Source organism: Gymnoscopelus braueri (assembly GCF_963280865.1).
Source record: "Gymnoscopelus braueri genome assembly, chromosome: 12".
NCBI classification, from domain to species: Eukaryota; Metazoa; Chordata; class Actinopteri; order Myctophiformes; family Myctophidae; genus Gymnoscopelus; species Gymnoscopelus braueri.
The window spans coordinates 8,406,319-8,420,135 of NC_137614.1; the positions used below are offsets into that span (position 1 = coordinate 8,406,319).

The 13,817-nt window shown below is 43.1% G+C and overlaps 2 protein-coding genes across 2 annotated transcripts in view; one reads left to right on the top strand and one right to left on the bottom strand.

The window, feature by feature from the left end:
- On the top strand, positions 1 to 2,646 carry LOC308096362 (5-hydroxytryptamine receptor 2B-like; the record flags this gene model as incomplete). The annotated part of the gene is made up of 3 exons (XM_080443786.1): positions 1 to 769; positions 1,344 to 1,678; positions 2,491 to 2,646. 3 exons carry the CDS (start codon positions 1 to 3, stop codon positions 2,644 to 2,646), a joined length of 1,260 nt encoding a protein of 419 aa, XP_080299912.1.
- A 5,414-nt stretch (positions 2,647 to 8,060) lies between these two features.
- Positions 8,061 to 13,817, bottom strand: part of LOC308097025 (A-type voltage-gated potassium channel KCND3-like) — a gene marked incomplete at both ends in the record, with an annotated part of 270,707 nt that continues 264,950 nt past the window's right edge. The window contains 3 exons of the mRNA XM_080444585.1: positions 8,061 to 8,250; positions 10,351 to 10,598; positions 12,314 to 12,406. Coding sequence (XP_080300711.1) covers positions 8,061 to 8,250; positions 10,351 to 10,598; positions 12,314 to 12,406 — 531 coding nt within the window. The remainder of the gene's footprint in view (positions 8,251 to 10,350; positions 10,599 to 12,313; positions 12,407 to 13,817) is intronic.

The window sequence follows — 13,817 nt, forward strand, 5'->3', positions numbered from 1 at the left end:
ATGGATCTGATGTCTACTTTTTGGAACGAAACGGCCACGCACGGCGAGGCGGCAGACGCGACCACGGACGCGATATTCCTCGCGTTCAACTGCGCGATCCTGAGTTTAACCCTGGTCCTGGGTTTACCCGGGAACCTGCTGGTGTGCTGGGTGGTGTACAGGACCAAGAGCCTTCAGAACTCCAACAACGCGCTGCTGGTCAGCCTGGCCGCCAGTGACCTGTTGAAGTGCTCCGTGGACACGCCGCTGTTGCTCTTCTCTCTCCTGCGCTACGGCCAGGAGGGCTCGGTGTCGCCGGCCCTGTGCGCCCTGCAGCAGTTCATCTACGCGCTGTGCAGCTGCGTCCAGCTGCTCACGCTGGTCGGCATCAGCGTGGAGCGCTTCCAGGCCATCGCCCACCCGTTCATGCAGACCGAGCGACGCAAGGCTAGGATCCGCCTGTGGATCCTCTCCATCTGGGCGTGCGGGCTCGTCCTGGCCGTGGTCTCGCTGACCCTCTCCAAACAGGCCGTCTTTTACATGCTCTGCCGTCGGCTGGTGTGGGGCCAGTTCCGCGAGTCTCACGCCGATTACACGGACCCGTTCGGGGCTTACGTGCTGGTGCCGGTGTGGGGCTGTTCCCTGACTATGATCATCGTCCATTACCTGAGGATATTCCGGATCGTGAGGCAGCACAGCAAAAAGGTGTTTGACAGCGGGATCCAGCTGAGGCCGACGGTGGCGGGACACGTGTGGAGCTGGCTCAACCTCACAGCCGGTGGTGGAAAAAGTACTATATATTTTTTTTTACTTAAGTTAAAGTATCAATACTGCAATGTAGAAGTAGGCTACTCTGTTACAGGTAAATGTCTGGAATTAAACATTTACTTGAGTAAAAGTACAAAAGTATTGGAATCAAAATGTACTTAAGGAACCAAAAGTAAAAGTACTCATTATGCAGACTGCCCCATTTAAAGTTTTCAAAATGTATAAAAATCTTTTATAAATAGCTGATCTTCAAGCTCACAACGCGTTGTGAGCTTGAAGATTGGCTATTTTCAAATAGCCAAAGTATATATATATAGGGCTGAAGTTGTGTATGTTTTGTAATAATAATCAAAATCTACAAAGTAACTAAAGTTTTCAAATAATATAGTGGAGTAAAAGTTACAATAGTTGCCTCTTGAGATGTAGTGGAGTAGAAGTAGCCTAAAAGTACCGAAAATTGGAAAATAGTGAAAAAATACCTCAAAATTGTACTTAAGTACAGTACTTGAGTGAATGTAGGCTACTTAGTTACTTTACACCACTGCTCACAGCTTCAGGACCGAGGACAGTTCCAGCCTCTTCAGCACCCCGGACAGCTCCCGCCAACTCTTCTCTCCCCGCCGCCGCCGTGGTGGGCTCGTCCAGCGGGCAGCAGTGCCCGGTCATCACCGTGGCAGAGGCGGCCAGTCCTCCCCCCAGGGAAAAGAACAGATCATCTCTAAAAAGATCCGCCACGGTGGCATCATGTCCTCCTGAGATCGTGGGGGCGGTGTGTCTCTTGACGCCCCACGCGAGGGAACGGGGAAAGAAACGCATGGAGGGGAAGTTGGCCAAGCGTTTTGGGTACATCATCATCGCGTTCACGCTCTTCTGGATGCCAATGGTGGTGACTTTGCTGATCAACATCATCTCAGGGCACGGGCCTGACTTGGTGAGTATTATTGCACTATATAGCAGCATGCCAATATAATAATCACCTAATCAAAGCAATGTACTATTATCATATCTTTGATGTAACGCAGAAACGTTACTTCTAATGAAATGCATCCAATGTACTTATTTACAAACTTTTAGTACGTTTCATTGGTTAATTATGCATAAAAGACAGAGTTAACCAGTTTCACTTTCATACGTTTTCACAAGTAGCAAAATGCAGATCTACATGCTCACAATGAGCTTGTAGATCTGCTGTTTTCACTACTTTTGGGCAACACTGTTGTATGACAAAGTAGGGTATTAAAAAAACACATTGAAATACGGAGATACAAGGTTTTTACCCCACATCAAAGATATAATGGATTTTATAACATATCCTAGTGGTTCTCAGCCTGTGGGTCGGGTCCCCACATGATTTTTTTTTTTTTGGTGGGGGGGGGGGGGGGTCCCCAGTGATACCTCCCAAAAAAAATAATTAAAAAGAAAGAAAGAAAAGAAAAAGACCATAACTGCATCAAAAGTAATCAACAAAATATACTATAAAAACTGGTCAAACATTGAAAATAGCCGATCTACAATCTCCCAACGCCTAAGGTGTTGGGAGCTTGTAGATCGGCTATTTTCACAATATTTAGAGAGAACATTCCAAGCGCTTGTCAGGGTGAGGGGGTCCCCAGTTCAAATATGATTATTTGTGTGTGGGGGCGGGGGGGTTGGGGGGGGTCACGGCCTGAAAAGGTTGAGAACCACAGTCCTATAACATATAACATATCCCCCTCCTGTTCCCTCTGCACGGTGTTGCCACAGTTCTTCATGGAGCTGGAGACGTCAGCGATGGTCCTGACCTGCGTGCCAGCTGCGGTGGACCCCCTCATCTACACCATGGTCACTCGACAGTTCCGCTCCGAGTTCAGTAAGATCCTGTCCTCCACCCCTGGGTGTCCACTGAGACTGAAGGGCTGAGGAGATGGCAGCAGATACTTGAGGCCGACTGCTTGAGCCTGAGTCAGACTTCATCGTACGACGATGTCGAGTGGCGAAAAATACACCATCTACAAGATCACAACAACGTGTAGCGGGTGTCAGCTAGATCTGCTTTTTTTTCTCCGGTGTGTGTGACACCGTCGTATGACAGGGCATTAGGCACTAGCCTGTTGGAATACAAGAACGCTCGCCCCAAAACACGCTCGCCCTGGTTCAAATCCGGCGACCTCGGAACGGTCGCGACCAGGTATTCCTAAAACTATGTCTAAACCTAAACTTATTCCTAAACCTAACCTTATTCCTAAACGTAACCTCAGTAAAACTATGTCTAAACCTAACCTTATTCCTAATCTTAATCTCAGTAAAACTATGTCTAAACCTAACCTAATTCCTAACCTTAACCTCAGTAAAACAAATTGGGGCGGTCTGTGGAAAAAATGGGGGCAAGCGAGTTTTGGGGCGAGTCTTCCGGTTAACGCCTGCTGACCACTCTTACTCTGAAGGATGATGACTGCTCTTGACACACACACACACACACACACACACACACACACACACACACGCACACGCACACGCACAGTCAGACACACACACACACACACACACACACAGTCAGACACAGACTCGGAAGCATTTGGAAAGTAGAGCCCACAGGTTTTGAATTTGTGGCAGATATAGATGTTTTTTTATCAGGCGTTTCACAGTCGGGACACAAGACAAGGTCATAAATAATATCCAACACCTGATGAGATACGCACAGCAGTAGTCTCAAACAACGACAGAAGGCAGAGGAGGGGAAAGCAAAAAGAGTGAAAGAGAAACTGACTGCTCGCGCGCGGAGGGGAAAAAGACAATCAAAGAGCGTAAACAACAAAGAGAGAAAGAGAGACAGAGAGAGACCCAACACAATCACAGATCTGTTTTAGTCGCCTGTAAGGAAAACACAATCATTTGACACTTTGCGCAGACTTGTCGACGTAGTCACCTGAATCGTCTCTCACACAATCCGACCTCCATCTCGAAACAGTACATCTAGGAATGAATCAGATATCGTTCTTTTGACAAAATCTAAAAAAAAAGAAAGACCCCACAACAAAACAGTGAACCTCGTTTCCGCCACTATTTACATCATATCCTTGCTACAGCATTAGCACGTCCAACAGATTTAAAAGCCTGATTATGTGTCAGACGATGCTGTGAATATGAAGTCAATATGTGAGCAACCCCTTTCGTTTCAAGTTCACAGAAAACTCTACCCTGTCTGTCTGTGCTTATTTTCTTGTATTACCCGAGGTGAATTTGCCTACAGTTTCAACTAAATACTAATACTGGGTCTAGGCATCGGTTGTCACTTTATACAGTACTAAATGACCAGTGTCATAGTGCTAGGTCACTACTAGTAATACCATAGAGGTAACAACCTCCTGATCCAACTCAATGTTGAACATTTTTGGCTTTTTTATTTTTTATTTTATTATTGGGGGGTGGGGGTCTGGTACAATACCCTGGATCAGCAAGAACTACTTCACAAAATAATAGGATAATTAGACCCCAGGGTCCCGTGTCCTGTCTGTGTAATCTAAAGCAGGGTCTTCAACATTTTGAAGTCCAAGGACCCCTTAGCTGAGAGAGGGATGAAGCAGGAACCCCACAATACATATTTTATAAAATTGTGTTGCAGATTTAACTATTTCATAGAAAACTTCATAGACAGCATTATCATGTTGGATTCATGTTAATGTTTCAGACATTTAACCACTTAAAACCATCAATACTTAGTAAACTTGACATTTCACTCCGTACTTTTTTCCCTCCCCACCAAACATCTTGGCCAAAAATAGCCGATCTACAAGCTCACAACGCCTCGCGCTGCGAGGCGTTGTGAGCTTTTTGGCTAAGGTTCTCCTCAGAATAGGAATGCTAGGGTTCAAGTGGTTAATGTAAAAAAAAACATCATATCACACAAAGATTTGGCGGCCCCCTGTAGTAGTACCTCTGAGGACCCCTTAGGGGTTCCTGGACCCCCTGTTGAAGACCCCTGCTCTAAAGAAATATGTAATTTTCTATATGGATGGAGCAAGGACTGGCAACCCCTATCTGCGAGGTTGCCTGTTTTATTTTATTATTTTCTTTTTTGATTTGAACTTTGGAACACAATTGTGCACTTTTCCTTAGCTGCTTAGGTTGCCCCACCTTGCTGTAGCGATACCCTGGTCTCGTTCACTTGAGTCACACGAGTCTAAATGCTGTTTCTGGAGCTGCTGAACTGATGATCGTGACAGAATGGAAACAAGACCAATTGAGAGGAATATAAACTATGTCATTAATTATAGCTGGGTGCTAGTCACTTAAACCTAGAGTCCCCCAGGGGTCTATACTTGGTCCCGTCACCTTTTTCCCTCTATACAAAATCACTGCGCCTGAAAATAGCCGATCTCTCGTAGATCTGATATTTTCAGGTTCACTTTATTTTCACTGAACGTTCACCCATTATGACATGACCCAGAATAGGGATGCTAGGGTTAAGTGGCCAGGGCCTATAGCATCCCAGATGTTAGTGGTCTGTCTTAGATCAGTGGTTCTCAACCTGTGGGTGGGTCATAGCTTGTAGATCTGCTATTTTTGAAAAATCGTGAACATTTGTGAAAATCTTTTAATATATGTATATTTTTAAAGCAAACACTTTTAACTAAAATCTTTGCTTCTGGAGGTCCCGGAACAAAATATTTTGAGATGGGGGTCCGCGGCCAAATACATATCATTTTGGGGGTCCTTGACATGAAAAAGTTTGAGAACCACTGATATAGAAACATACGTTTTTCAGAAAACTGTTAGGATTTAGAAGACATTTGTAGAATCGGCCTCAGGTCTTAATGGGTTAAAGAAAAAATACCATCGCATTCGTTCCACATACACTTCTTCATATTGTTATTATCAATACAACGTTCTGGCCAATTATTTGGGGGCCGACTTGCAGTATCCTCCCGGCCCACAGGTTGGTAAAAAGCTGATCTATAGAGTAATGGATGGCTTCTACGGTGTCCTCTCCTCCATGTCCTTTTGCGGACACAGAGGACAAGACGTCCCTGCTTCAAGTTCACCAGAGAGTCAAACTAAAACGACGATTGAAAAACAAAAAAGTAAAACCCAACAGCGATAAATTCCTTGAAAACCACAGAGTGGGACAAAAAAGTACATACATCAAGTTTCCTCTAATCACAAAGAGTACACATACTTAAAAAGAAAAAGAAAAGAAAAATGCCCGAGTTGTAAGAGAGGAACAAACGTTGACGACTAAAACGACTACTGAAAGCATACTGCTGTTCCAGTGGTGGAAAGTAGCTAAGTACATTTACTTAAGTACTTGTACTTAAGTACAATTTTGAGGTATTTGTACTTACTTGAGTATTTCCAATACTTTTACTTCTACTCCACTACATCTCAGAGGCAAATATTGTTCTTTTACTACAATTATTTGAAAGCTTAAGTTACTAGTTACTTTTCAGATATAAATGATGATATTATGAAACATACATTAACCACTTTAGCCCTATTTTATACATAGGCTATTTTCAAACATTTTAGTACTTTTACTTTTGGTACTTTAAGTACATTTTGATGCCAATACCTTTGTACTTTTACTTGTAACAGATTTCTATACTGCAGTATTGGTACTTTTACTTAAGTAAAGAACTTTTACTGTACTTTTTCCACCACTGTGCTGTTCACACAGGAGGGGGGGGGGGATTACAACAGGACAACAACGAGAGAGCGAGAGAGGTAGAGAGAGAAACGTCGAGAAAAGGAGAGAGAGGAGAGGAGACAGAAGAAAGAGGACAGCTTCACTGGTTCTGCCCGACGATGGCCAAATATTACAAAATATTCTATTAACAATATTCACAAAGAACCCAGAGGCTCAGAACAGATCCGTGTCAGAAATTCTCAGCAAATTGCCTTGTGCTTCTAGTTAAACTGTGGTGTATTGAGTTGAAAAATGTACCTCATTTGGTTTGTCTGTCTGTTTGTTTTTGTTTGTTTGTTAGACAAAGTGAGTTATTTTGAGTTCTGTTGAGCTATAAGAGGGAACAGAGAAGAGAAGGGAAGGGTAATTAAGCATTTGAAAAAGAAAAAAAGAAAATACAAACAAATGGTTCTCTTTTTTACCCAAACAAAACAGGCACATATTGTGTAAAAAGGCTCTGCTATAGCTGAGAATTTTGGACAGAAATGTGTACGGTGAACCCTTCAGAGTGGCAGCTAGTCAAATATACTGTATACAAGCCATAGAGACTTCCAGAAGAATTCAAACAGGTTTCTGATTTATACACACACACACACGCTCGCACGCTCGCTCGCACGCACGCACACACACACACACACACACACACACACACACACACACACACACAGACACACATACACACACACACACGCTCGCACGCACACACACGCTCGCACGCACACACACGTCCTACCGATAAGCACAAAATTCAACACACTCATTCCAATACACACACACACACACACACTCACAAATATCAAACTCACTAGATACAGACACCTCTACACCTTGTATCGTCTTTAAAAGAATAATATTGCACCTGAAAAGGAATAAGTGGTATACTCATGAATAGATAAAACGGACCAAAATGACACAAAAACAATAACATAAGGGCAAATCAACTCATTGCAAAAAGAGAAAAAAAAGTTTGATAATTCTATCAGTCGTCTCTCTCACGTTTTTGATCCATTTCTTTTTCATTTAAATCACGGCTGAAAAGATGGTACAGGACAAACTGAACTTCAAATCATAGAAAGGTGCACTGTGCACAGTGACGTATTGAAGCCCTGTTATACTTGGTTTGCGCATATGTGTCGTGCGCCGTCAATAGCCGATCTACAAGCTCGCAACGCGCCATGATGTGAGCTTGTAGATCAGCTATTTCCTGGTGCGCGACGCTGAACGTGCAAAACCAAGTATAGATCAAGGATTCACTTTTACTCTGGTATCAGGTCTCTGGTGCTTTGGAAATGCACTGTCACACACAAGCCCTCCATCTAAAATGACACGCACGCTTGCACATCACACACACACATACGCACGCACGCACACGCACGCACACATACGCACAGACTGTTATCTAAAAGCCATCCTCTGTCTGTACAGTGAGTCCATGTCGTTACAGTACATGTCCAGCAGAGGGCAGGCTCCACTGTGGCCTGACTGGGACTCTTTTAAAAAGCCTTCCACCGACTTCACTGTCGTTCCCCAGTCCGTCCGTCCATCCGTCCGTCCGTCCGTCCGTCCTGTCCATCACAATGAGTCTTTATCCTTCGTTCTTGGTCCTTTCTTTTTTTTTCATTATGTCGTCATCCTGCCTGCGCCGCAGGCCTCACAGTGCCGACACCTTCACAATGTTCTGAGGGGCGGGGCAGGGGGCGGGGAGCGGATGGTGGTGGCCGTCGCCCTCCGGGGTGGTGGCCGGCGGCGTGGGGATGCTGATGATGGCCGTGGTGATCTGACCGCCGCCCTGGCAGTTGTGTGGTGTGGCGTCGTCCATGCGACTGTTGAGACTGGAGCGACTGCGAGGGAGAGAGAAGGAGAGAGAGAGAGAGGGACAGAGAGAGAGGCAGGCAGGCAGACAGAGACATAGAGTCAAGACATTTCTTCTTAAGTCAGACCCCTCAATCAACAACACATAGAGTGCACAATCTTGAGTATTAAGTTAACTCTGAGAGGGAGTACAAATGTAACTAAATGAACCTGTGTGCCCCTTTGAGACTGGAGTGACTGCGAGCGAGACGGAGAGAGAATGAGAGAGAGAGAGACATAGAGAGTCAAGACATTTCTTCTTAAGTCAAACCCCTCAATAAACAACACAGTGTTAAAACTTGAGTATTAAGTTGACTCTGAGGGAGTGCAAATGTAACCAAATGGACCCCTCAAAGTCTGGCATGTTTAGCCCAAGGTCTATGACTCACCGTATCTTGGTACATGACATTTTTATGTTATGTTCTGATTTGTTTATGTATGATAGTTTTTTCATAAAAGCCCTCTGGGCTTCCCTTCTCTCCCAGGACTGTTTATCACTATCCACTGTGGATTGATACATGTTGTTGACTACATTTATTTGTATACATAAATTCATACACCATGCAAATCCCGGGCAGTCCAAGTGCAGAGAACCAAGTAAGACCCTAAATATTCTTTGTTTTTTAGTTATTTATTCCTAATCTCTGTATGTTACTACCTGTACCTGTACTCCCTCCTATTAGTTTTTTAGTTATTTATTCCTAATCTCTGTATGTTACTACCTGTACCTGTACTCCCTCCTATTAGTGATAGTTTTTTTTTTATTTGATTGTAAGTGTAGATGTATCACTTTACCACTATCTGTATCTGTCCTTTGTTTCATATTGCTGCTATGACAACTGAATATCCCTCACAGGATATTACTACCTGCCTACTTACAGTAGGCAGGTAGTTACAGCATGTAGGTAGGTAGGTTGGTTGGTTGGTAGGTAGGTAGGTAGGTACAGTAGGTATGGTAGGTAGGTATGAAGGGAGGTAGGTGGGTAGGTTGGTCAGACCTATCAGTCTATACCAGGGGTGGGCAACATTTTCGGGCACACGATCACTTTGCTGTTTTCCTCCCAGGCTAACATGATCACCCTGTGCCAGTCAGTGAAAGCCACCGTTGCTTTTACGTCATACTAAATAGCAAGCGGTAGGCAACCTTAGGCACGGGTGTGGAGGGTGATCACTGGTACACTGGCATAAGTGTGAGAGATGTTTTTTCTTTTAAAACTAAATATTAAAAAAAAAAGTTTAGTCAGTTAAATTAAGTCCACTCACATCTATATGGAAATGACATCCTGCACATAATTCTACATTAATTCAAACTGATAACTCTGACTGGGGAGGGAGTCTGGGAGATAGTCTAATGATCATTACATCCTGATGTAAAAGAAAATATTTCAAAAGAAGAAGAAAAAAAGTAAAGGTTGTATAGCCTATCAAAATCTGATGTGGTGTCATAATCAAACTTCATATGGCACACTGACTATCAAGAAAATGAAAACATGGCACTTCATGTCAAAAAGGTTGCCGACCCCTGCTATATAGGATGCTAATTTGAATAATACAAGCATAGAATAAGTCAATAAATGAATAATAATCCTAACAAAGAAGGTCCCAAAAATTTCATATGAAGATTAAAGGTAATTCTCTAGGGAGAACAATCAAACAACATCAAACAATAATGATTGTTTCTGATCAAGTCAATTGATCACCTCAATAGCCCAATCTGATCACCCTGGTAGATAAAGAGGAGGAGAGGAGGTCGCCCTTCAATAGTTGATACTGTGTTTTTTTCTATACCTATATCGTCTCTGTCGGGTGGAAACCTCATATGTCCAAAACTCGTACTTTTCAGGATTCAAATTCAAAAACAGCCAAAAAGAAACAGCAGATCTACAAGCTGTTTCTCGCCGCGTTCGCGTTGGCGCCGCGTTTCGAGCTTGCGGATCTGCTACTTTTGAGGCTTATGTGTGAAGCTGTAGTGTGATCAAGTAGGGCGTTAATTTATGAAAAAACACCAAAAGTTAAAATACGGAGATAAGAGGTTTCGGCCACGACAGCATATAACGATATCTAAAACCAACAATAAAACGACATGTTACCTGGCGCTGAGTGGTTGGATGTGGATGGTGCTGAGCTCCTGTAAGCCGTGTGGGTGTGAGTGCATGTACGTGGGCGGGCCGCTGGCGTTGGGTAAGTGGGAGTGGTGCTTCTTGCCGCGGCGGGTACAGCAGGTCCCCGTCACGCCGTCCTGACTGGAGAGGGAGGGGCTTCGGCTGGACGGGTAGTTGTGCAGCGAGGCCTCTAGGTAGCTCTGTTTGTAGCAACTCTCGTCCACAAATTCGTGGTTCTGTACGCGAGAACACATGCGCCCGCGCACAGTCGCACACGAACACGCACACGCACACACACACACACACACACACACACACACACACACACACACACAGAAAACATATGTGATATATTTATTTTTGTTTCTGGGTATTAATCAAATCAATGTTTTCTAAGAAGTGAATGTGATATTGTTTATTGAGGTTTTTAGTGTCGTATAATCCCATAAGGGATTCATTGCCAGGATGTAGGAAACTTCGAGAGATATACAAAGAGTCACAAACTGAAGTCATAAGCTTCAGCCTATACCTTTTCGGTCAGAACTGTGGTTTATTTTTTCATTTCTGTATTACCCTATGGAATTGTAAATATTATGTTACTACACAAATGACCTAAATAAACTAAGCAAATTGTCTACATTTTCTGGATCACATCCTGGGTCTCCAGAGCACGTAGACGTCCAGTTTTGTATGGGTGTGTGTGGTTGCATGTGTGTATGTGTCTTATTCTTATGTTCTACGAAATTGTACTTGAGTAAGCTAAATGTACTTAGTGTAGTTACTTTGCACCACTGTGTGCGTGTGTGCGTGCGCGTGCGTGCGTGCGTGGGTGGTGTATTGCTGTGTGTGTGTAAGGCAACATTTACATAATACTTTGCTCTGAGTTGTGACAGACTGAAATGGACAGTTCCTTCACTTTCTCCCAGTTCAGCATAGTTCGCCAGATGAACTGGCCTATGGAAATCACATGCCCTTGGGGCCTATACTATACATTCAGTGCACTGTATGTTATGCTACAGTGGACTGCCCTGCACATGGTTGATGTTTTGTTGAATACATAGCTGTCAATTAGCATCACCTCGTGAGCCACAGCTCTTGAATGTATGGCAGACATACCGTATAGCATAATTTATCATTTTTATGTTACACAATGCACTGGATTTCTAAATAATTGCATTAAAGATGACACACAATGGAGATATTATTATTATTATTATTATTGCATGGTTAATCAGAAAATAAGATATTCTAGCCTAGTGTGTAAAGTAATAAAATATAAAAAATACATTTATACTTCTATATTAGGGCTGCAACTACCGATTCATCTATCACATGCATTTTTGATTAATTGAATAATCAAATTGGTTGTTTCTTTTATTTTTTATATATCAATGAATTGATTAATCAGATAAGCCCAATTGCATACTTTGTTACATAAGGATTGCATGCATAAATAGTGAAAATAACAAAATAACATCTATAAGCTCAAAAACACGTTGCAACGATTCACTGTTGCACATCGACTATATATCGTCTCTGTCGGGTGGAAACCTCATATGTCCAAAACTGTTACTTTTCAGGATTTACATTCAAAAGTAGCAGATCTACAAGCTCAAAACAAGCTTTCAAGCTTGTGGATCTGCTACTTTTGATGCTTTTGTGTGACGCTGCAGTATGATCAAGTAGGGCATTAATTTATGAAAAAAGACAACGTTTAAATATGGAGATAAGAGGTTTCTGCCCGTTAGCAACGATATATGTGTGTACATAACAATATATATATATATATATATATATATATATATATATATATATAGAGAGAGAGAGAGAAGAGAGAGAGAGAGAGAGAGAGAGAGAGAGAGAGAGAGAGAGAGAGAGAGAGAGAGAGAGAGAGAGAGAGAGAGAGAGAGAGAGAGACAACATGTGTGCATGTGTTGTGTTTGTTCCTCACAGTGGTTTTCTCCAGGCAGTGCAGCAGATGGTGGTGTTGGCTCTCCAATAGGGAGGTTGACTTGCTTAGCCTCTGTTCCTCCTCAATGCAAGTCTGTAACAGCGCACACACACACACACACACACACACACACACACACACACACACACACACACACACACACACACACACACACACACACAGTCAGGCAAATATACAGAAATCTGTAAATATGCACATAAACGTCTGAATGCGAAGCTAAAGGTGTATGTTTCTAGGTCAGTGGTTCTCAAACCTTTTCATGTCAAGGACCACCAAAATGATATGTATTTGGCCACGGACCCCCCCACCCCCATCTCAAAATATGTTGTTCCAGGGACCGCCCCAGAAGCAAAGATTTGAGTTACAAATGTTCGCTTTAAAAAAATATATATATTCAAAGATTTGCACACATTTTCACGATTTTTCAAATATAGCAGATCTACAAGCTCATAGCGCGGCACTCGGTGCCGCGCTATGAGCTTGTAGATCTGCTATATTTGAATAGCCAAAGTGTAAAAGGTTAAAGTGGTTAAAAGATATTGTGACGCTATATTAACACATTTTGCTGGGGACCCCCTGGACCCCTAGGGGTCCCCGGACCCCACTTTGAGAACCAATGTTCTAGGTAGACAGCGATGGGTGCACGGTGTGCGGTGCGGCTGACAGCCGGCTCACTTCCCGACAAGGGCGTACCGTCATAGAGGCCAATGGGGCCATGGCCCGGTCTGGAAAACTCTGCTCCCCTATTTTTTTATATAAAAAAAATAAATAAAAAAAAACGTCTTTTTTTTCCCTCTACCGGCGCAGTAGCTCCGCAGCCTCGGCCCACCCCACCGTTCCCATTGTCAAGCGGCCCCAGCCAGACATGCTAATTGCCTCTAATAAACAAGTCGTGATCTCTGTGGCTGTGCTACATGTTCTGCAGGTTTTGGCTCTGCCGTCTGCCCTTATTGAAATGAAGGGTCGCTATGCTGTGTCCCTCGACTCCCTCGTCCTGTGTGCACTAACAGTCACTGCATGCACTGAATACCAGTGGTGGAAAAAGTACTCAATTTTTTTACTTAAACAAAAGTATCAATTCTGCGATGTAAAAATACTCTGTTACAAGTAAAAGTAAGGTATTCAAAATGTACTTGAGTAAAAGTAGAAAAGTATTGGTATCAAAATGCATTTAAAGTACCAAAAGTAAAAGTAGGCTACTCATTATGCAGAAGGTCCCATTTCACAAGTTTTCAAATGTGAAAAAAAAGTTTTCTAACCCTTGATACTTTTACTTAAGTAAAACATTTGAGGATGGAACACACTGAGGGATGGGTAGAGTGTTGTTAATGTTGTTTTATGGTCATTTAATGAATTAATTAAGCAAAAAAAATCGCGGAAGGGAAGGGGGGAGTCATTAAGAATCTTGCCCGGTCCACGTTAGAACCCACCGTACACGCCTGCTTCCCGATGAGAGGAAGAGGTTGATCTCGCGAGGAAGGAG